Source organism: Arvicola amphibius, chromosome 11 (assembly GCF_903992535.2).
Source record: "Arvicola amphibius chromosome 11, mArvAmp1.2, whole genome shotgun sequence".
NCBI lineage: Eukaryota > Metazoa > Chordata > Mammalia > Rodentia > Cricetidae > Arvicola > Arvicola amphibius.
In genome coordinates, this window is record NC_052057.2 from 98,956,658 (window position 1) to 98,978,180 (window position 21,523).

At 49.0% G+C, this 21,523-nt stretch overlaps 1 protein-coding gene across 1 annotated transcript in view; it reads right to left on the minus strand.

The window, feature by feature from the left end:
* Window positions 1-205: 205 nt before the first annotated feature.
* Window positions 206-21,523, minus strand: part of Gabbr2 (gamma-aminobutyric acid type B receptor subunit 2) — a 347,946-nt gene continuing 326,628 nt past the window's right edge. The window contains 7 exon segments of the mRNA XM_038348048.1: window positions 206-306; window positions 309-370; window positions 3,438-3,555; window positions 9,762-9,891; window positions 12,506-12,688; window positions 15,446-15,670; window positions 18,904-19,014. Of these exon segments, the coding sequence (XP_038203976.1) occupies window positions 206-306; window positions 309-370; window positions 3,438-3,555; window positions 9,762-9,891; window positions 12,506-12,688; window positions 15,446-15,670; window positions 18,904-19,014 (930 nt within the window).

Consider the following 21,523-nt stretch of genomic DNA (forward strand, 5'->3'; position numbering starts at 1 on the left):
AAGGAGAAGTCATCGCCTCCTTCGCGAGAGTAAGACCTTCCGCAGATAAGGCTCGCGGTCGGTGCTGAGTCCCTCTGACCGCTGTTCCAGCCCTGGAGAGGCAGCATAGTGCTTAGCTTCTCACCGCCGTCAGCGCGCCAGCGGCGGGTGCCTTGGCCCAGCATGGTGCTGTCCCGGGGAGGCCCTGGCCCCAGGCCTCCTACCCCTACAGGCCCGAGACCATGACTCGGAAGGAGGGTGGCACATGTCTGTGGCGGGGGCTGGCGGTAGGGCTGACACAGGGGCTCACACAGCTGGCGTCCACGCTCCAATGGACGGGAGGTAGGCGTGGTGGAGGATCGGGAGCTGGAGGGACAACCGGCGCTGGATGCTGCAGGAAAGAGAGACACAGTGAGGGGTGGTTGCTCGCCTGAAGGCCCTTTGCTCCCACTCTGGCTAATCTGAGTGTAGGGACCTGATCTGTGTCCCCTTAAATCAAGATCATGTTGCTCAGGTAGTCTAAACCTTCAGACACAAAGCAGGCATTTGATAGAGGCTCACGGACTAGCAGGAACTAGCAAGATTGCATCTTGCCAACTCCCTATCGCCCTCATGGTGGGGGATCGCTGACTACTGTAACTATCATGGCAACTTTATAAGGACCCAACCAATGCTTCATACATAGGTACCACTCATCTTGAATTGCACAAGGCTCTGTGTGGTATGGCTTTCAATTCCAGCCCCCAGCTTTCAATCCTAGGCTTCCCAGCTGCCTGCTCCCTCCTCCCTGCCCTCTGCCACTGCTGTACCAGCAACCCAGCCCTCCCAGAGGCTCCTTTCTGGCCCTTACAGCTTCTTTGGTGATTAATTCCGCCATCCTAGCATTGGGAAGTCACAGAAGGTGGGACACACACACACACACACACACACACACACACACACACACCCTGATGTGACCCTTAAGGTCTCTCCAAATGCTCTGGATGAACCGTCTGTCTTTTCTCCCCATGCTGCCCTCTGGTGGCTCATTTCTGACAGCGCACCCGGGTGCTCCTGTGGTTTGCTTTTATGTTTCCCACCTGGAATGTGATTCATCTGGAGCTCATGACCCAGCTCATGACCACCCTCTTTGTGCTACCTTCTCTGGGAGTAAGCCCCTTCCTCACAAAAGACCGCAGAACTTCTTGGAAGGAAGCCAGAAGCTAGAGATGGGATGGAAGCAAGATTGTTGGCTGAGCACTGGCAGTGGGCGGAGGAGCAACACACATCATGGTACTGATGGAGTAGGGATGAGAATGGAAAAAATAGTTGCCCTCTGGGTCCCCTTCTCCTGGCCACATCCTTAAAGTCTAATAGACTGTCAAAGGGTCGGTGAGTCACTTTAGTTCTAAAAAAGGCTGTTTACAGGGAACGTGCCCAGGGGATGGTTCCCTCCTGCTCCCAGAGGCATTTTTGGGCCTGGATTTTTTCATTGCCCCCCCCAATGCCTCCAGGGGCTACGTTCCATATCTGGGTCTCAGGGGCAAACCACTCCAAATCAAAAACCGAGATCCTCATGTAGAAAAACAGTAAACAAAGAGCAAAGCATCGCTACCCCTGTTACAAAGGACAAAGGACCAGGACAGAGTGCTTCTGCAATGGGTCGAAGGCAACTCAACCCCAACAGGGTTGTTTCTCAGAGTTTACTCAGGGCCTGATAGCCCCTGAGATCTGTGGGTGCATATGAAGTGTACCCCTGTCCCCCAAGGACCTGTTGCTCAGGAAAACTCCTCAGAAGTTCACAGAAGAGAGGACTAGAAACTTTGTAGTTGTCCATCCCATGCTGAGAAACAGACTGGGGTCCTGGCTGGCAGAAGGGACTTCCAAAATTCATAGGAAGAAAAACACCTGGACTCTCCTTGCTGAGAGCAGAGACGATGGAGGGAGCCTGGGACCAGTCACCTTCCTCTCTAAGGGTTAAACCGTCTCATGCTAAAGATGCATTACTTCTGCCCTTAGCGTTTTCCATAATCCTCAGACAGCCACCAGCACATTGGAGGGAAAGTGGGCTCTTTCTCCCTTCAGTTTGACCAAATTATAAATCAGCCCAGTTTTCTGTTACCTAATTTATAGTTTTTAAATTTCTTTTGGCATCCATGGGAAACAAAGCCAGCAACTTAGGGACCTGAGTAACTGATAATAGCTTCATGTTGAAATGAAGTTAACCATGTATGATGTCAGCCATGATCATTCTTGGGGCAAGATCTGTTGGCTGAGTATCTGGGAAGAAAGAGGAACTGAAGAACACACTTGCATACAGGGAAAGGTGCCCATACAAGCAGCCTGGGCAAGGCAGTCTGTCTAGGTGAGGGGGTATACCCTATGTTTAAGAGCCAATGCATGGGGGGCTGGAGAGATGGCTCAGCGGTTTAAGAGCATTGCCTGCTCTTCCAAAGGTCCTGAGTTCAATTCCCAGCAACCACATGGTGGCTCACAACCATCTGTAATGAGGTCTGGTGCCCTCTTCTGACCTGCAGGGCATCCACACAGACGGAATATTGTACACATAATAAATAAATAAATATTTAAAAAAAGAGCCAGTGCATCCCCTTCTTTGGCAGGAGCTCACGCAGCAACTGAACCTGAGTACAGCCCAAGGCACTCATGGTTTGCCTCACTCTGGAGGTGTCGGGCCAGTGAACTGCTGTGTCCTGAAACACAGACAGGGGTTCTGAATGCAGTCCTCGGCATTTGCTGAGTTGATGATTTATTAACACCACATGGCCTGGGTGACTTGCTTGCCTTTGCTGGTTCCTATCTGTTTGTCACTTCCCAGAGGCCACATGTCAGAGTGTATGTATCTACCTCTGCTTCCAGTACACCAGAAGGAGCTAAAGTCATGGGTGGGAACAGAGCTGAGATGGGCAGGTGTTTTATGTCTTCTCTGATTCATCTTATTTAAAACGACAAACCCCTTCCCAGCTTCATTTATCTCCAAAGCACCAATCATGAGCATGCCATGTTTTGCCCTTTTAATTAATTATTAACCTGCCAAAGAAAATAGAGACTCCATAAATATGGGCTCACTGGAAAGAAGGGGGTCTCTGTTTTGGATATTGTTGTGTCTCCAGCATCTGTCTGACACTAACTGGTTTCAACTATCATTGAGCACATGATTTTCATAAGGTTACAGTTTGCACACAACAAAAGCAGTGAGCTCTGGCAGAGAACATGAGATTTAAAGTGGGATAGTATCGAGTTCAAATCCTATGTCCTGCACTCAAGCACTGGGTGAGCTTGTATGGGTCACACACACCCCTTTTGGATATTAACTTTCCCACCTGTAAAAGGAGCATTGTGGTATGCCTGCACTGTAATACGGCTGCAGAGCTCAGGTGAAATCATTGCTGTGCACATTGTAGACAGCTGTGCTGGGGCAATGTGTTCTTGGGCATGGTTCTCGTGGTGAAAGTACTTACTGCTCTGGGGAGTTGATGTCTTCTATGGGATCTTTGCATGTTCTCGAGGGCTCTGTTGTGTTCCACTGTAGCTGGGGATTTTGATCGAGGTGATTTTTTAGAATGGCCTTTCCTCCATCTGTTGAAAAGAACACCACACATTTTGTTAAGTTAGTTTTTAAAAATCAACCATGGGACCTTGAGGATGCTCTCCATGGAATAACATTCTCTGAGCCAGGGTCTGTCCCCCCCAGCCTTTCTGGACCCTGCCATCCATGGACAACAGCAAGGGGAAGTGTGTGACTTGATCTGTCCTCTTTCAATTTCAGGGGGTAAAAAAAGACAGTGTGGGAATCAAGCGGACTGATTTGGGTTTGTTTGGCCGGGAGGAGTGTCAGTTCTTTTGTTGGTTTTCACCGTCATGGGGATGACATAGGTGTGTGATTTTGTATCCGTGTGAATTGATCCACATTATTCATGGATTCTGCATTTGCAAACTCATTTGCTTTCTCAAATGGACTTGTCAGCCTGCAATCAATACTTCAGATGCATCATGGTCTTTTTTTTTATACATATGACATGTGAACAATTTTGAGCTGCTGTCTGAGTAATTTTGAGTTGCCTGGCATATATATTCTAGCCCGAGGTGGCCTCTTTTGGGGGGCATCCACACTGCTCTATCCCTGAAGTTGCTTTAGTGCTGCTTGACACTTTTTGTTTGTTTGTTTGTTTGTTTGTTGGTGGCTTTCCTGTTTAAAATGGTCCCTAAGTGTAGTGCTGAGTGTTCCTAAAACACAGGTGTCAGGCAAGTTCCCGTCAGGCACAAGCTGTGGTGCTGCCGGCCATGCGCTCAGTGCTGCTAAATGCAGTGTGTGCTAGGGTGGTGACATGTACAGAGCAAAGCAAGACCTTCATTGGTTGACAAAAAGTGCCAACCTGGGAGGAGCTCACAGGAGCCCCCCCCCACCCAGCAGTGGTGTTTGTCACTATTCATGGTGACCTTACAGAATACAACCATGCTAGTGCCGTGACTCACAAGAGTCAACTGTATAGTGACGAGTCCAAGAATAAGAATATAGAAATGTAGATTCCAAAAAAGAATGTATAAAAAAGAAATACAATGTTGTAAGCCTAGGAGAATGAGAGCAGGCTGTCAGCAGCTTTCTGAGCAGCTTAAGGATTAACTATTAACAGTGGGCTACTTTGTTTTACAACTAGCTGCTCTGTTTACAAGACCGAAGCATCCCTATACAAACTGAGGGTCAACTCTGCAAACTGAGAGTTCATCCTAAAATAACTCCCTTGGCCACTAGTGACCAGTAATCGATGTGAGCTGAGTTAACTTTTAAATAATGGCATGTATGCAATTTTTGACGTTTTGGTTTTGCATTGTCCATTCTGTTCCCTCCCATGCAAAAGTGGCTGTATCAGGGGAATGCAGAGGGTAAACACCATCAGCAAGTACCAGACAGAAACAATGCGTTACATCCAAACGATAGTTTAACTGAAAAAAAAACATCCAAACGATAGTTTAACTGAAAAAAACCTGTTAATGGAAATTGTAAAGAGGGCAATTTGTATCTGAGTTTTACCTCGAGATTGTAAAAATTCCTTTGTTATTGGCCTAATGCTTGTTGCTTCTTACTATAAAAAGGGGAGTTCAGAAACTGGTTTTTGCTACAGCCTTACAAGTCCATCTCTGGCTGTGGTCTCAGCTAGCCAATAAGCTTTTTGTGCCCCATGGAGATTTCTTTTTCTTTTTCTTTTTTTTCCCTGGAATAAAGTTTCTTTCTGGTTTACTAGACTCAGGTGGCCTATCCCATCTTTGCGCAGCCACTGTGGACCAACCTATAGCCCCAGTGCTGGGGTCAGAACATATCTTTTTAAGTTCATGGTTTCATTTTTATTTATTTATTTGACATGGGATATCATTATGTTGCCCAGGCTGGTCTAGGATGGCTGGGCTCAGATGATTCCTCTGCCTCAGCCATCTGGGTTGCTGAGTAATTATTGTGGTGAGTTAAGAGGTGGTGCCTTCAGGTGACTGAGTTTCGAAGGTAAACTTAGGGAAGGCTCTAGTGTCCTTCTAAGGGGCCCAATGGACCGAGTTTGAGCCTTTTCTGTCCCTTCCACTTGTGAAGGCATTGTTCTCTTCTGAAGAACGAAGTGTTTCTGAGGCTCCATCTCAGAAACAGAGGCAAGGACCGCTCTAGACACCAAGCCTACCAATACCCTTGTTCCAGCCTCTCAGTCTCCAGAGCTGCAAGAAAACACATTACGTTACAGATTTTCTTTCTCCTTTTTTCCTTCCTTCCTTCCTTCCTCCCTCCCTCCCTCCCTTCCTTCCTTCTTTGTGTGTGTGTGCGCGCGCGTGTGGTGTGTGTGTGTGTGTGTGTATGATGTGCTCATATTGTGGGTGTCACTCCTTGGGCACCCTGTCATACACCTTTGGTGTTCCTCAGGTGCTGTCCACCTTCTATTTTTTGTTTTAATTCCTTGAGATCAGGTCTCTCATTGGTGCAGAACTTGCACAGGAGGGTAGGCCAACTGCCCAGGAAGCCCCTGGGGGTCAGCCGGTCTCTGCCTCCCTATGCTGAGATGACAGCATTTACCCTTACACCTGGCTTTTCATGTGGGTTCTGGAGATTAAACTCGGATCCTTCAAGTGCTTTACCAACTGAACTGTCTCCTTTTGCCCCTGTTCCTGTGGCACCTGATTGTCAAGTGTGTGTTACAGCAGAAAATCTATGACACACAGACTGAATGCCAAGAGCAGAAAGTGGCTCAGAGCAATGTCTACTCCAAGCAGCTGTATTTGAGGTCTTCTTGCTTGCCTGTTTCCTTTCTTTCAAAATTAGACTTACTCATTTTATTTTGTGTGTGTGAGTGTTTTGCCTGCACGTATGCCTGTGTACCAAGTGTGTGCCTGGTGCCCTTAGAGGTCAGAAGAGGGCACTGGATCCTCTGAAACTGGAGTTATGGTTGGTGTTGAACCATCGGAATAGAGCTGGGAAATTCAGTAGGTCCTCTGAACCACTAAGCCAGCTCCCCAGCTTCCTACTTGTTTGTTTAACAATATATAGTTTTAAAAACAAGTGTCTTCACCAGGCAACAGTGGCACATGACTTTAATTCCAGCACTAAGGAGGCAGAGGCAGGAGTATCTCTATCTCTGTGAGTTAGAGGCCAGCCTGGTCTACAAAGTGAGTTCCAGGACAGCCAGGGCTATATAGAGAAATTTTGAAAACAACAAAAAAAAAAACCCAAAACAACAATGACAAAACCCCCAAAACAACGACAAAACCCCCAAAACCAACCAAACAAACAAAAAACAAAAAACCCATCCCCACCAAAGCAACAACAACAACAACAGCAAACCAAACCAGCCAACCACAACAGTAACAAATGACCATTTTACTATAATGCCAAGGCAGTCCGAACTCTGTTCTCCTGGTTTCTGTTTTGTATTAAAGTGAAAAAGATGAGCCCCTTTTGGGGGTTCTTCAGAACGTATCCCATGGTTTCTCCCATCACTTTCTTGGCTTCACCTTTTGCACTTAACTCTGTGTCTCTCTGAGATGAGCTTTTTGTTACAAAGTGAAGTACAAAGTGAAGACCTACCTCTCTTCTCACATGGCTACTCTTGGATCCCAGGAAAGTTAACCGAGAAGATTTCCCTCCAGTAATCTGAAGTGCTTTCCTTTGTAAAACACTAGAATTATAGGACTGATTTTTTTGGGGGGAGCAGGATCTCACTATGCAGTTCTGGCTGGTATGGAATTATTACATAGATCAGGCTGGACTTTTAATTCACAAAGACCTGTCTGCCTCTGCCTCCAGAGTGCTGGGATTAAAGGTGTGTGCCACCATGGTTGGCCCAGAAGTAATTTTTATTCTTTAAAATTCTTTGTAACTATTTTAATTTAAATATTTCTATAAGATGTGTGTGTATACATGTGTGTGACTACTAAAACCTGCACATACTTTTGATATTTTGTTGTTTTGATACTAGTACTTTCAGGTGGAGGTAGGAAGAGCAAGCAAGAGTTCAAGGATGCTTGACTAAACACACTGAAAATTCTAGGCTAACCTGGCCTAAATGTGACCTTCTCTCAATATTAATCTAGATTTTCTATAGTAAGAACACTGGAAGGGAAGGGGAGGGTGGCGAAAAGGAAAATATGAGAATAAAAGAAACAAAATATTTTCATTGATTAAACATAGGTTTTGTGTGTGTCACTGGAGGTTGAACCCGGAGCTCGGCTAGGCAAGTCCTCTACAGTGAGCTGTAGCCACAGCTCCTAAAACAACTTTGTAACAAACGATGCCTGTGTGCCTGCAGAAGCTGAACAGCAGGGGAGTGTGTCAATGAAAAGGAAGAGAATGCTCGCCCACTGTGCTCTGCAGTATCAGCCTTCCTTTCCCGTAGTACACTGCTGACAGCCTGCTTGCTCTCTAGTCCTTTAAAAGCTGCACTTACACCAACACTCACACACCACTGTGTGCTGGTTTGAGCAGGAACGGTCCCCATAGGCTCAAACGTTTGAATGCTTGGCCTAAGGGAATGGCACTATTAGGAGGTGTGGCCTTGTTGGAGGAAGTGTCACTGTGGGGGTGAGCTTTGACGTTTGTTTATGCTTGAGCTATGTCCAGGGTGCATAGCAGCCTTCTTCTGCTGTCTGTGGATCAAGATGTAGAACTCTCAGCTCTTTCTCCAGCACCATGTCTTGCCTGCATGCTGCCATGTCCCCACCATGATGAGAATGGATTGAACCTTTGAAACTGTAAGCCAGCCCAATGAAATCTTTTTTGGCTTTAATTTTAGTGTAGTTATTTTTTTTGTTTTTGTTTTTGTTTTTTTGAGATAAGGTTTCTCTGTGTAGCATTGGAGCCTGTCCTGGAACTCACTCTGTAGACCAGGCTGGCCTCAAATTCACAGAGGTCCACCTGTCTTTGCCTCCTGAGTGCTGGAATTAAAGGCGTGTGCCACCACCGCCCAGCTAAAGTTTTCTTTTTTTTTTGTGGTTTTTCGAGACAGGGTTTCTCTGCAGCTTTTAGTGCCTGTCCTGGAGCTAGCTCTTGTAGACCAGGCTGGTCTCGAACTCACAGAGATCCGCCTGCCTCTGCCTCCTGAGTGCTGGGATTAAAGGCGTGCGCCACCACTGCCCGGCCTAAAGTTTTCTTTTTAAGAGTTGCCATGGTCATGTTGTCTCTTCACAGCAACTGAAACCCTAACTAAGACAGGCTGCATGCCTCTGTATGTATGTGTATGTATGTACATCGTAACGCTGGCTTCTCGCACTTGGAGATCTCCCTCATATCTTTCTTAAATTTTAAAGAGTTTTTTTTATTTTAATGTATATGTGTGTACCTGTATGAGTTTACGTGCTCCTCAGGCATGCCCAAGGAGGCCAGAAGAGAGCATCAGACCCTTGGAGACTAGAGATATAGCTGGTTATGAGCTGCTCAGTGTGGGTGCTGGGAACTGAACCCTGGTCCTCTCAAGGCATGTTCTTAGCAACTGAGCCATTTCTCCAGACCCTTTACTACCTCCCATCATTGCTAGGAACGGAAACCAGGGCCTCGAACATGATAGGGTAGACTCTATCCTTGCCACTCAGCTGTCCTCTTATCCCTTAATGCACTCCTAAGTGGTTATTACAAAGTGCTCTGTTGTTTCATAATTAATGAAATCACTCTAAATGATGTACATTTAGAGTCTTTTTTACCTACCAATAATGTGTTGAGCACGTAGGATGTATTTCCTACATGGATGTATTTCCAAGGGTGGATGCCTGCTTGGGAAGCTGCTAACTCAAGTTTAACAGTTCCTATTTGCAGAGGGCTGGCTTGATTTCCAACATCAAAGGCAACCGTCCTCTTCCAAACATCCCACCCACGCTGGCTTTTGCTGAGAGGTAGACAGAGAGTGGCCCATGTCACGGTGACCTACTCTTCTCACGTGGTTGGTAAGAGGGACATTGTAACACAGTCACCGGACTGTTCTTTTCCTGTATACAGATGAGCTGCTTCTTGAACCGTGAAACACTGTTTAAGGAGTAACTATAAATCAACTCCGAGGAATAGAGAGGGAAATAAAGAGTGGCCAAATGCTGTGTACAAGAGGATACGGTGCCTGAGGGTAAGAAGCTAAAGCTCAGGGCTGGGGATGTGGGCAGCAGGCTCCGGAGAGACTCGAAGCTGTAGGCAGGAGACGAGGACCCAGTGTGTCAGCCTTGCCTGTGTACACGGCTTCAGACCAGGTGCCACCCCCCCCCCCTTTCTCTGAGCCTCACTTTCATCTACAAAGTGATGGGTCCCATCTCTGGGTCCTGTCTCTTCTCACCTGAGCTCTCTGTGAAGTTGCCCAGGCTGAGGATGTCGTTGAGTTCTTGGTAGTGATTCTGTTTAATGTATGTGGTCTTCTCTGGGGTGTCTTGTAGCTGCATGGTGACTTCTTCCAAGTCTTTGTCCAGCTGGAAGACAAGGCTCCATTTGAGATTGAGTCCCCAGGCCCAGCCCATGCCCCGTGGGTTCTGTTTCTGCATCTTTTTTTTTTCTCTTTCTTTCTTTCTTTCTTTCTTTCTTTCTTTCTTTCTTTCTTTCTTTCTTTCTTTCTTTCCTTCCTTCCTTCCTTCCTTCCTCCTCCTTCCTTCCTTTACTCTTTCTTTCTTTTCTTGTTTTTTTTTTTTTGAGACAGGGTTTCTTCTCTGTGTAGCCCTGGCTGTCTTGGAGCTTGCTCTGTAGACAGACTGTCTTCTAACTCAGAGAGGTCTGCTTGCCTCTGAGTGCTAAGACTAAAGGCATGTGCTACCACCACTTGGCATGTCCTCTGTATCTTGAGAAGGACTTTGTCACACTCATTCAAGCACGAGCCTGACATGAGATGGATCAGGGCTGTCTGGACTTGAGCCTTGGGAGGGACCAAGCAAGCCCAAGAGGCAAGACAAGCACCAGGGACAAGGGAATAGGCCAGCTAGGCCAGCAGGAGCCAGGCTGCGCTTTGTGGCTCTGTACTGAGTCTCGGTCTCTGTAGCACAAGGGCATCACAGTTCCTCCCTCACAGGGCGGATGGAGACTCCGTGAGATGACAAATGGGGACTTTAGCCCCGTGCCTGGCTCATAAGGGGACCAGCTGCTAGAGGAACTGTCATCATAGCGACCCATCAGACCCCAGCCAGGAGGCCTGAAGGCAGAGCTCTGTATCTCTGAGTCCCACACTATCATCCAGGCTCCAGCCAGCTGGGGCCACCTGGGGGAGTTGAGTATAAGGGGGCGTCAGTCATGCCCAGGTTACCTACAGGGTTACTAAGCCAGGGGAGTATGTGGGAGGTAGACAGTGGGAGTTGGGGATGGCTAGTGTGTATCCACTCTAGAACAGGAAGGGAGTCATATTAATTGTCAATCATGCTTCTGAGGTCAGGGCAAACTTAACGCTTAATCAGTTTTTCTACATGAAAGAAAAAAATACTCTTCTTTGTGTTACACAGTAGCAGGGCTGGGAGTGGAGGATGGGCCCAATGGAAGTCAGACTGGCCCAATTCTAGGGCAAACAAAGCTACATTGGGGCTGTCAGCGGTGGCTCAGGCTTCCTGCAGTGGGAGATTGCATTGCTGGAAGGATGTGGAAGGCTTAGCATGGTGCTATGTTATTGTTTGTTATAGATGTCTGCTATTCAGAAAGGACTAGCAATGGGCTCAGAGGGGCAAATGCTGATTCTTCCTTGCCACAGAGGCCGGTGTGGGATGACCTGTCTTAAAGCTTTTCAGGTGCATGGACCGAGTGTGTTGATTCTCTCCCTGTGTGGCAGGGTTCTATGAGCCCTGTTAGAGGTCACTGGATCTAGCAAATGAAAACACAGAAGTCCCAGTGGAATTTAAACCTCAGAGAGCAAAAGCCCTCCTTGCAGTTCAGGTATAGCCTGCACTCGGTATGGAGTATGCTGTTACTGAAAACACGATCGGCCGTTTATTTGAAATACAGATTTAACTGGGCAGCCATATCTGATCTAGCACCTGGCTTCTTCCCTGCAAGTGTCTAGCAGGAGGCTACATTTCTCAGCATCCTCTGTGGCTAAGTGAGCTCATGAACATTTTGGCAGTAGAGGGAGGCAGCAAACTGCAGTTTTTTGGGTGTGTGTGTGTGTGTGTGTGTGTGTAATTGTCTTAAGAGGTGATCCCTTGTGTGGGCTTTCTATGTCTTCCCTTCCTGAGAATCCATGCCTTCACCCTGCTGTGCCTGGGGAGTGGCAGGGAGCAGCAGAGAAGGACCTTTACCCCACAAATGACTCTGCTAGCACCCCTGTCCTCGGGTCATTATGTGAGAAAGAAATAAATGCACCCCCCCCCTTTCTTTGAGACAGGGTCTCTCTCCCTCTAGCCCTGGCTGTTCCAGAACTCATTCTGTAGACCAGGCTGGCCTCAAACAAACAATGATACACCTGCCTCTGCCTCCCAAGTGCTGGGATCAAAGGCATGTGCCACTACGGCCCGGCTAACACACTTTCTTTGGGTCACTTTCCTTTTTGAGACGCGCCCCCCGCTATGGAACCCAGGCTGGCCTCAAACCAGTGACCCTCCTTCCTCAGCTTCCCTTTTGGGGCTTCTTGTGTTTGAAGTCTCTTTGCTGCTGTTACATCCTGACCCGACTCAGCCCAGACATAAATTCAGTCAGACCCTTGACCCTAGGCAGTGAGAGAGAGATGGGTTCCATTCTATCTGAGGGTGTGGCTTAGACACGAAGCACCCTAGCTATGGCCTCTCTGGACTATTCAAAAAGCAGTTCAGACCTTGGGGACAGGCTCACAGCAGCACAGCCTATCTCTGGGGCACCTGTCCCTGTACCCTCTTTCCGTGCTGGGCATCAGGGAGTTATGTGGGCCCTCCATGAAGATATTCCAAAGATTCCTCTCTGAACGTGTCTGGAATCAGGGGACTGTTGGATTCTAAGAGTCCAGGCCAACTGGACACTAAGTTTGTGTCAAATGTGACCAACTCCCTGCTGTCATGACCAGGGGTGTTCTGGAGGACGGTGGAGGCCAGGCAGAGGGGCCAGGGCAGGAGGAGGCGTGGCCTCCAGATGGGGACGCACCTCTGTGATCTTCATCCTTAGGCGGTGGTTTTCTGACTGCAACCCTTCTAGGCGTGACGTGCTCGCCTGGTTTACGCTGGTGACTGAAGTGGAAGTTTTCGAATCTTCTTTCTTCTGGTTCTGTGTGAACTGGAATCGCCTGTTCTGAGTGGCTGCGTCGGGGTTTGTTCTCAGAGTGATAAGCTGAAGGCACAGAGGGAACTTGAAGTGAGAGACTCCTGCCGCGTTCCTCTCTCCCCAACCACGCCCCTCCTCCACCCGGACCCACTCTGGACCGACAGGGGCCCTGGGAAGATGCAGGCTGGGGCTCAGGCTGGGCTCTGGCACAGCCTTTGAGCACGACAGTGGGCAGGCAGCTTCCGCTCACTGAGCCTTAGAGTCCTTCTGGGACAGGACAGTCGGCCTCCTGACCCTGGCTCTATCACACACGCCACCGCAGTCAGAGGCAGTCCACGGCCCCGGGTGGAGTCCCGCTGTGGAGCGTTTCTACAGCGGTGAGATGGGGAAAGACTTCCACAACTGTGGTGAATTTAGTGATCAGCTGCGACCTGTTTGCCCTGGCAAAGTCATTTAAGGATTTAAATCCCTCACACCCTGTTACAGTACAGGTTCCACGGGGCAGGGGTCTGGTGTGATTGAACAGTTGATGAAGATTTTCATTTTACTTTTAATTATGTGTGTATGTGTACATGTATGTGTGGGTGGTTGTGTGTATGTGCATGAGGTGCAGTTGCCTGTGGAGGCCAGAAGAGGGAGCTGGATCTTCTGGAGCTGGAGTTAGAGGCGGAGCTGTGAGCCACCTGATTGGGTGCATGGACCTGAACCTGGTCTCTGTAAGTGCAGTTTGGGCCGTGAGCTACAGTAGCACACCCCCAGCCTCATGAAAAAGAATTCTTAAAAAGCTGAGAAGAAAAGTTGTGACTTGGCCCTGAGCTTTCCATGCATTCTAGAATTTTCCCCAGCCCATGGTGGGCTCTGGTGGTGCGGGAGGGAATTCCAAGATTAGGCGAGATCCAGTATAGGCAAAGGACAAGGGGTCTGGGTCTCAGGGCACTCAGGGGAGGGCAATTATTATTATTATATTTATTACTGTGTGTGGGCACATAGCAAGGCATGCACACGAGGGTCGGAGAACAGGAGCCCATTCTTTCTTCCCATTTTCTATGTGGGCTCAGAGGCTCCAACTCAGGCTGTCAAGCCTTTGTGTTAAGGGCTTAAGCCTCTGACTCATCTTGCCAGCTTTTATTTTTAATACAAGTTCTACTACAGCCCAGGTTGGCCTCAATTTACTATGTAGCCCAGCCTGGTCTTGAACTTCTGGTCCTCCTGTGTCTATCTACCAAATGCTGGGATTACAGGCTTGTGCTACCATGGGAAGGGCAGGTGGAATGGAAGATGGGGTTCTCGGGGTACTGGAAGAGCCCCCAGAGAGCTGAAACACAACTCAGCATTGGGAATTTGGCTTCTGTGCCCAGAGATCAATGAGATGCTGTCAAAGCTGACATGACAAATGGCTCAATCAGAGCTGGGCTTACAGAATCTGGCACACTTTTCAGGATGCAGAATGTTTGGGTGCAGGCAGGGAGGTGCTGGCCCTGGCCTGGGACTTGAGTGGGGAGTGAACAATCAGAGACGGAGGCTGTACACCGGAGGATCCCCAGGTCGGTCCTGGTTGAACGAATGTGCCCCGGGGTGGAGGTACCCCAGAAACCCCAGGAACCTCTTTTCTCTCCTTCTCTGCTACTAACACTCCTACCTCAGGGGTGACTGTCTTCTGGCCCTTGGGGCCACTGAGGTCAGGTTGCACGGGTCCCTAAGAGCTTAAGGCCTCTTCATTCATGGATGCGAAAGATAGTTCTTTCCAAATATCTCTCCAAGCTGGTCCTCCAGACTGGTGTGACAGATATGTCCCACTATGACTACAGGCCATATGTGGCTGAGCAGAGCTATGGGTGCTGTGGGTGCTGCCCAACACAGAATCATAAGCTTACTTGAAGCTATGTACTTTTGTGTGATCTTTAAACACTCCACTGAGTTAAGAAATTGCCTCTCGAGCATGACCTTTGCGGATGACAGTGTCAATGTCACGGTGTCAAAGGGCTGGAAGTGCTTGCGCTCTGAGATGCAAGTGGACACTGAACGTGGCTGTTCCTTTTGACCCAGAAATATCACTTCCAAGACCCACTTCAGCAGATAATTGGAAACAAGAAAAATGTGTTATGTAGAAAAAAAAATGTTCTTTAAAAAGATCTACAACAGGCCAGGTGGTGGTGGTGGCACACGCCTTTAATCCCAGCACTTTGGGGGCAGAGATAGGTGTATATCTGTGAGTTCGAGGCCAGCCTGGTCTACAGAGTGAGTTCTAGGACAGCCAAGGCTACATGGAGAAACCCTGTCTCCAAAAAAAAAAAAAAAAAAAAAAAAAAAATCTGTAATAATCGAAACGTTCAGCAAAAAGGGACCAACTGAAAGCAATGGGCCCACCCTCCGGGATTCAGTGGGTGTGGGAAAAGATGAAGGGTGGGAAGCTAAGTTAAAGACACAAAGGAAAAGAAGGTGTGTGCTGTAGTTACAGCCTGGTCTTCAGAGACAAGGCTTCCAGTCTAAAGAACGGAGACCAGGAGGTCGGAAAGATCCCCAGCACCCGCCTGGTGGAAGGAGAGAACTGATTCCAGGCGTATGTATGACACGGCACTCATGCAACCCCTCCTCCCCTCACCAAATAGACAGGAAGCACATTGACAGCATGAGTACCAAAGTAAACACTAAGAGTTTGCTAGTTCGGGGATGATGAGAGTTTGTGAAGTTTCTGGGGATCTTGTTCTCTTTCTTTCCTAGTTTTCCCCTCCTGTGTGCATAGTGCGTTTGGCATGTCCCCTCCTCCCCAGGCATGGTGGGTTCTGCAATTGCCTCATGACGGGCAGAGGCAGAGGCAGGTACCTTTGGCACAAACACCAGGCACAGAGTGATCGTGCTGCAGAAGATGATGACCAGGGCCACGATGCAGAACTGCACGTTGGGCTGGTCCCGTGTCAGGAAGGAGACGGCAGCCCCGATGATGCACATGATGCCCACGTTGTACACGCTCATCCCGATGTACTTGCTATCGTTGAGGGCAGGGATGCTCACGTTGCGTGTTTCCCACGCTAAGAAGCAACCGAACAACTGAAACGGTGACAGAAAGGGGAGGCGGTCACTACCCGGCAGAGGCCCCTCCCCCTGCTCGGCAAACTGCAGGGGCATCGGGTTGCTACCAACTGCCTACGTGTGTGGCCCCAAGTTGCATGCTGAGGAAATGCAGACCGGGGTGTATGTGAGCCCCGCCCCCCAGTTCTCCTTCACACTCACAACTGGCTCCTGCAGAGACCTATGAGAGGCCACGGGTGAAGGTTTCTCTCACTCTCTGGAGAGCACTGAGGAACAGAGAGGATAGATGGTGGCTACACAGTGCTGGAGTGGCAGGAGCGGGCTGTGTTTATAGAGCTCCAGAAGAGTCCAGTGTAGTATTTTTTTTTCTAGCACACCAGACAGGTGCCCTGTAGCTTGACGTCTCTTGTCCCTCCTGCGCAGAGCCACCCAGAACATAGAGGCATTTCCCATTTTCCCATCCCCTCTAGAAGGGGAGGTGGCCTATGGCAGGTTCTGGACACTGCCCTGTAAGAGGGGATGTGGAGCACAGGTTCCAAGTGGTGCTCTTCGAGGGGAAAGGGTTGCATTCCTTCCCTCCAGACAGGGAGAGTGCATTGTGATGGGTGGTGCTCCAGCAGCCATCTTAGACAGTGTGGCGTGGGTGTGGGCGTGGGCGCAGCACGGCTGTGGGTACCCCTATCTCAGTGCCTCTGGAGCAGGTTCCAGAGGGAAACCGCCCATCTCTTCAGTCACCATTGTTTTTGGCTTTCCCTCACATGCAGTTTTTTTCCTAAGCAATCCATCTCCCTACAGGAGCAAACAGGATAGGAGCAGACAGGAGGGAGGCCCAAGGAGAAACATCAGCCCCCACAGTGCTCTGAGGGGGGGCGGCCACAGGAGCAGGCCACATCTGCCCCTCTGGGTGGTAGTGAGGGAGGCTGAGGGAGACTGGAGACTCCCGCAGGTGCGCTGTCCCAGGGCCTTCTCGTCAATGCCTCTCCTGTTTGTTTCTTCTCATAACTCAGGGCATTCCACGTCTGTCATCGCTGTGATGACTGCTCTCTGAGGGTGGCTTGGTTTGGCGTCATGGGGCAGAAGCAGGCTAGACAACTCAGAGGACTTGGAATGCCCTCTGTGAGTCGCTGGCCACGGATTCTGAATAGGTCACTTTACCTCCCAAAGCCTCACCTGCAGCATCCGGAAGATGGGGTAACACTCATCCCCCAGGGTCTCTGTTTGGATGGGGTGAGAGGGGTGTGGTAGTTTGAATATAATTGGCTCCCATATTCCCATAATCCCATAATTTCACTATTAGGAGGTGTGGCTTTGTTGGAGTGGGTGTGACCTCATTTGAGGAAGTGTGTCACTTTGAGGTTTTCTGTCAAAAAAACCGGCCAGTCTCAGTCAACTTCCTGTTGCCTACAGACAGAGCACTCTTCAGTTCCAGCACCATGTCTGCCTGCATGCTACCATGCTCCCCACCATGATGAAGCTCTGAAGCTGTGAGCCCCCTCAATTAAACATTTTCCTTATAAGAGTTGCCATGGTCATGGTGTCTCTTCACAGCAATAGAAACCCTAACTAAGCTATGGGACATGCGGAATAGTCCCAAGTGAGCTTCTCTGATGGATGGTACTTCACACTGCAATGGAGGTGTCCTCTTCCCAACCAAGTGTGTCCTCTAGCAGCCTGATCTATTATTGTATTTATTTATTTTTTTTGAGATTTTCCCCCATAACCCAGGCTGGCCATGAAGTCTCAGTCTCCTGAGTGCTGGTTTACCTATCCAGGGAGGGACAGAGGTGTCTAAAGAGACACTTGTGAGCCCCACTCTGACTCCCAGACTATTGGAACAATGGACCTCGAGGAACTAGAATTCCTTCAGGAATCTCAGGAAGAAGAGAAGGCCTGGCCAGCCTGAGAGCAATACTGCCATTGAAAAGAGATTTATAACTTCTCAGACAGCTCACGGGAGAGGAAAGGATGGGTCAAGGGTGGACAGGACCGTACCATGGCCGGGACTGTTTAGGTGTGTATGGCTTCTTAAACCTCAACCTCCCTTCCAGACCTTGGAGATAGACTTAGGATGGGGTGGGGTGGGTGTCAGGGGACTTAGGATGGGTGGGATGGATGTCAGGGGACTTAGGATGGGGTGGGATGGGTGTCAGGGGTTGTCTTTCTCTGTCTTCCCAATGTTTTCACATAGAAAACTCTCCCCTTTCTGCTTTTCATGAAGCTTTGGCTGTTCTAATTGGTTTATAGAGGATGGGTGGCTGTCTGGGGCACAGGATGTACCTCGAGTTCAGTGACACTGGGATTACAGGTTTGTGCCCCACACCATCCTGGCAGGTTCTTTCTCAGATCCCTTTACTAGGAAAGGGAAGCCTTGGAAGCAGACACCAGGTGAGGCAAGGAAGCCATTGCCTGCTGAAAGCCTTCCCTGGGCGGGTCCTTCATGCATTATCCCGTCAGTCCCCAGAGGTCACCTCTCAGAGGAAGAAGCACAGGATGGACCAGACATGGGGACCTGCCTGGGTGGCCAGTGGCAGGGCCTGGTGGGAGCGTAAGACTGTGGCTCTGACTGGGATGCACCGAACAGCACAGGCCTGTCTGGAGAGAGACCTGGCTGTTCCTGCAGAGCTCTGAAGAGCGTCAGTGTCAGGAGGGACAGAGTTACATGTTCTTAGACCTTCGAGGAGTGGAATGAGGACTCACAGGTGCTGAGCTGAGACTAGGAAGAGCTTTCTTGCTGTCTGTAATCTGTAATAGTGGCCCTCACAAGTATATCCACATCCAGAGCCGTGGAAGCGGTGAATGCGGCCTTACTGGTGGCGGTGTGTGGGGTGGGTGGGTGAGGGGGTCTTTGGAGGTACAATGAGGGACCTGTGAATGGAATTTTTCCAGATTGGTCCCTAAATCCAATGATAAGGATTAAGAGAGAAGAGGGGAAGGAGTTAGAGATAAGCCACCAATCACAAGTCAAGGACTGCCTGGAGCCACCTTCACTGGAGGAGATCAGGAAGGGCTCTTCCTTAGAGCCTTCAGAGGAAACACAACCTTGCCTCAGGAGGGAAATGGGGGCATCATTTCTGCTTGTCTCCCAGGGCTGTGGTGGGGCCTGAGACCAGGGTTTAGAGATGAAGGGTTTAGAGATGAAGGGTTTAGTCATATGGAGGATGCTCTGTTTATTTTCATGTTGTGAAGGCCCCCAGGAGAAACAGGCCTGGCAAAGCAGCGTCCCCAAACTCTGCCTCCCGCTTGGCACCTACCATGAGGAGCCCCTTGTAGGCGTAGACGATGCCGAGCCAGATGGTCATGTGGGTGTTTTCGCAGTGTTCCAGCAGTGGGCGGATGGAGATGTCCCGGCCTGCTGGGTCCGGCTGCATCAAGAGAAAACAAAAACCCCAGGGATGGACTGGCTATCTTCCAGCAGCTGAGTCCCTAGCTGAGGCCCCCTTTCCTCCCATACTTCACAACCAGTGATACACCAGGAGACCTTGCATTCCCATGGTGGGATGGAAGCTCCAGCTGACACCGTTTTTCTGCTTGATGGTTGTTCATTCAAGCCTGGCCAAACCTGGCTGATGGAGCTGCCAGGGCCCAGGTTCTGACTCTTGATTCTAGTAACAGTGGCAGCACAGATCTCAAAACTGGAATGGTACTGATGGGATTAGCATGGCCCCTGCTCAACCACAAGCAGATTCCTGAAGTGTTCCATGTTTGTGCTGAGGAGCTATGGACAATCGATGGCTTCTGGGAGACAGAGTCAGTTTTCTTTAAGGGTGTGGTCCCTGGTAGGTGGGCTGTGTTTCAGTGGTGGGCTCCACACCCGGAAATGTATGGACATCACAAACTTGATTCTGGGGTTATATAAAACGGGGTGGGGGTACAAAATTAGGGGGAGTAGGAAGATGGGGTGGCTATGGGAGAAGTTAGGGGGAAGGGTGTGTATCGGAATATGATCAAAATCCATTGTAGGAAATTCTCAAGGAATTAACAAAATCATTATAGTAAGGAAATTCCAATACCAGCTCAGCCCAGAGGAGGTACATGTAAGGCTTGTTGAAAGAGCACGTGAGAGAACTGGCTGTACGTTGGGCAGGGAGGTCTGGAGGAGTCCCTGGAGTGGGCTTGGGCAGCTGAAATTACAGGACAGCTCGGCCCACCCATCCATAGGGCCCACTATGAGCCCTTATAGGAAGACATACACTGAAGAAGCTGTGATGGCAGCCATGTTATATATCACACGACACAGCCTGGACCAAAGACAACGGGACAAGAGGTGGGTACCTGACTCCAGGCAGCCAATCCTGAGACAGGTCAGAGATCTGTGGTGGTTGCTCACGCTCTTTGACAGCGCTTTCTCCACAGAGATGCTAGGGACTGGAATAAGCTATCCTGGACACTCGTCTTTCCCGAGTCACTTGAAGACAAGCTGCAGACGTTCTAAGTCTTCACTCTTAAATATCTCAGCATGTGTTTGCTAAGAGCGAGGACACTGTCTAGCGGCTACACGCTCACATTTTCTAGCTGGAACAGTGGGGTGCTCTACTCTCTGTTCACCATTCCCGCACTTCGCCAGTGGGCCCAACGGGTACTTTAAGGACTCTTGCATTTTTTTCCCCCAAATCAGGATTCACCCAGGACCAGCACACTGTTTTCTTGTGTCTCCCTGACTTGCTTTTGTCTCAAACAACGCCCCGGCTCACTTTCGTCTTTCATTTCAATGGCTCGGTAAACTGTTAACCCTTCCTTGATGTGGACTTACTGGCTGCTGTCATGACTGGCTTCAGGTTATACATGTGGGGCAGGAACCCTGCAGAAGAGATGTCCCTTCCGCGTGTCGCCTCAGGGCATAAGATGACACTTTGTCCAATGGCTGGGGATAACAACTGTGCTCACATGGCTGTGGTGGCCTCACCACTTGAAAGGTAGCCTTGCCCCTCTGTGATTAAGCAGTCACCTGTTGGAGCCACGGGGAGGCCCTGTGAAGATCCTGTGTCCCACAAACATCAGCTCAGGGCTAGTTACTTTGGGAACTGTGAACCGGGGATTTGCTAACTGTCACCCCATCTGGACAGATTCTGCTGCGAAACAGCTCTTTCTCTCTCTTCCCTTGTTACTTATGGCCTTGTGAGTTCTTTTAAATGCAGTGTCTCACAGCCCGTTGCTATCATTATGCATTTTGACTCGCTTATGCAGATCTGGCCGGTGAAAACGCCGGCATGTTGCCGCCGATGCTTTCTCCCACATGTTCCTGTCATCTTTATTTTTTGAACACTTTCTTATTTCTTGGCACAGGATGTTCTCAGCTCGCCTGGCATTTCCCTTGCCCCAGCATCGGAACTGGTTATTTTCCTTCCAGTGCAATGGTGTTTAGAAACCAACATCTGAGAAGTTTGTGGGCTGCCTGAGGGTATCATTACTTTTAGTCTTATGTATATATGTGTGTGTGTGTGCATATGTATGTATATATGCATGCATATATCTATCATCTATTAGTTTTATCTATTAAGTATCAATTATCATCTGTCACTTTTCAAAGATATATTTATCATTTATCTTTAATATTTAAGCATCTATCAATTATTTGTCTATTTACCTATCATTGATGTATCATTCAACTATCAACTATGAATCCTTTATCGCGCATCGACCAGTCATTTATCAATCATCCACGTATCTAGCATTGGTCATCTATTTATCCCTCATCTATCATATATTCCATATCTGTTCATCTAGTTTTTTAGATAAATCCATGCCTCAGAGATCTTGCTTGCCTCTCCCATTCCCTAATTTCACCTCTCTTCTTGCAATGAGATCTGACTTCCAACCAACTCACCATATTTACTGACTTGCTTTTCTACAACAGAGCTTCAGAATCCATTC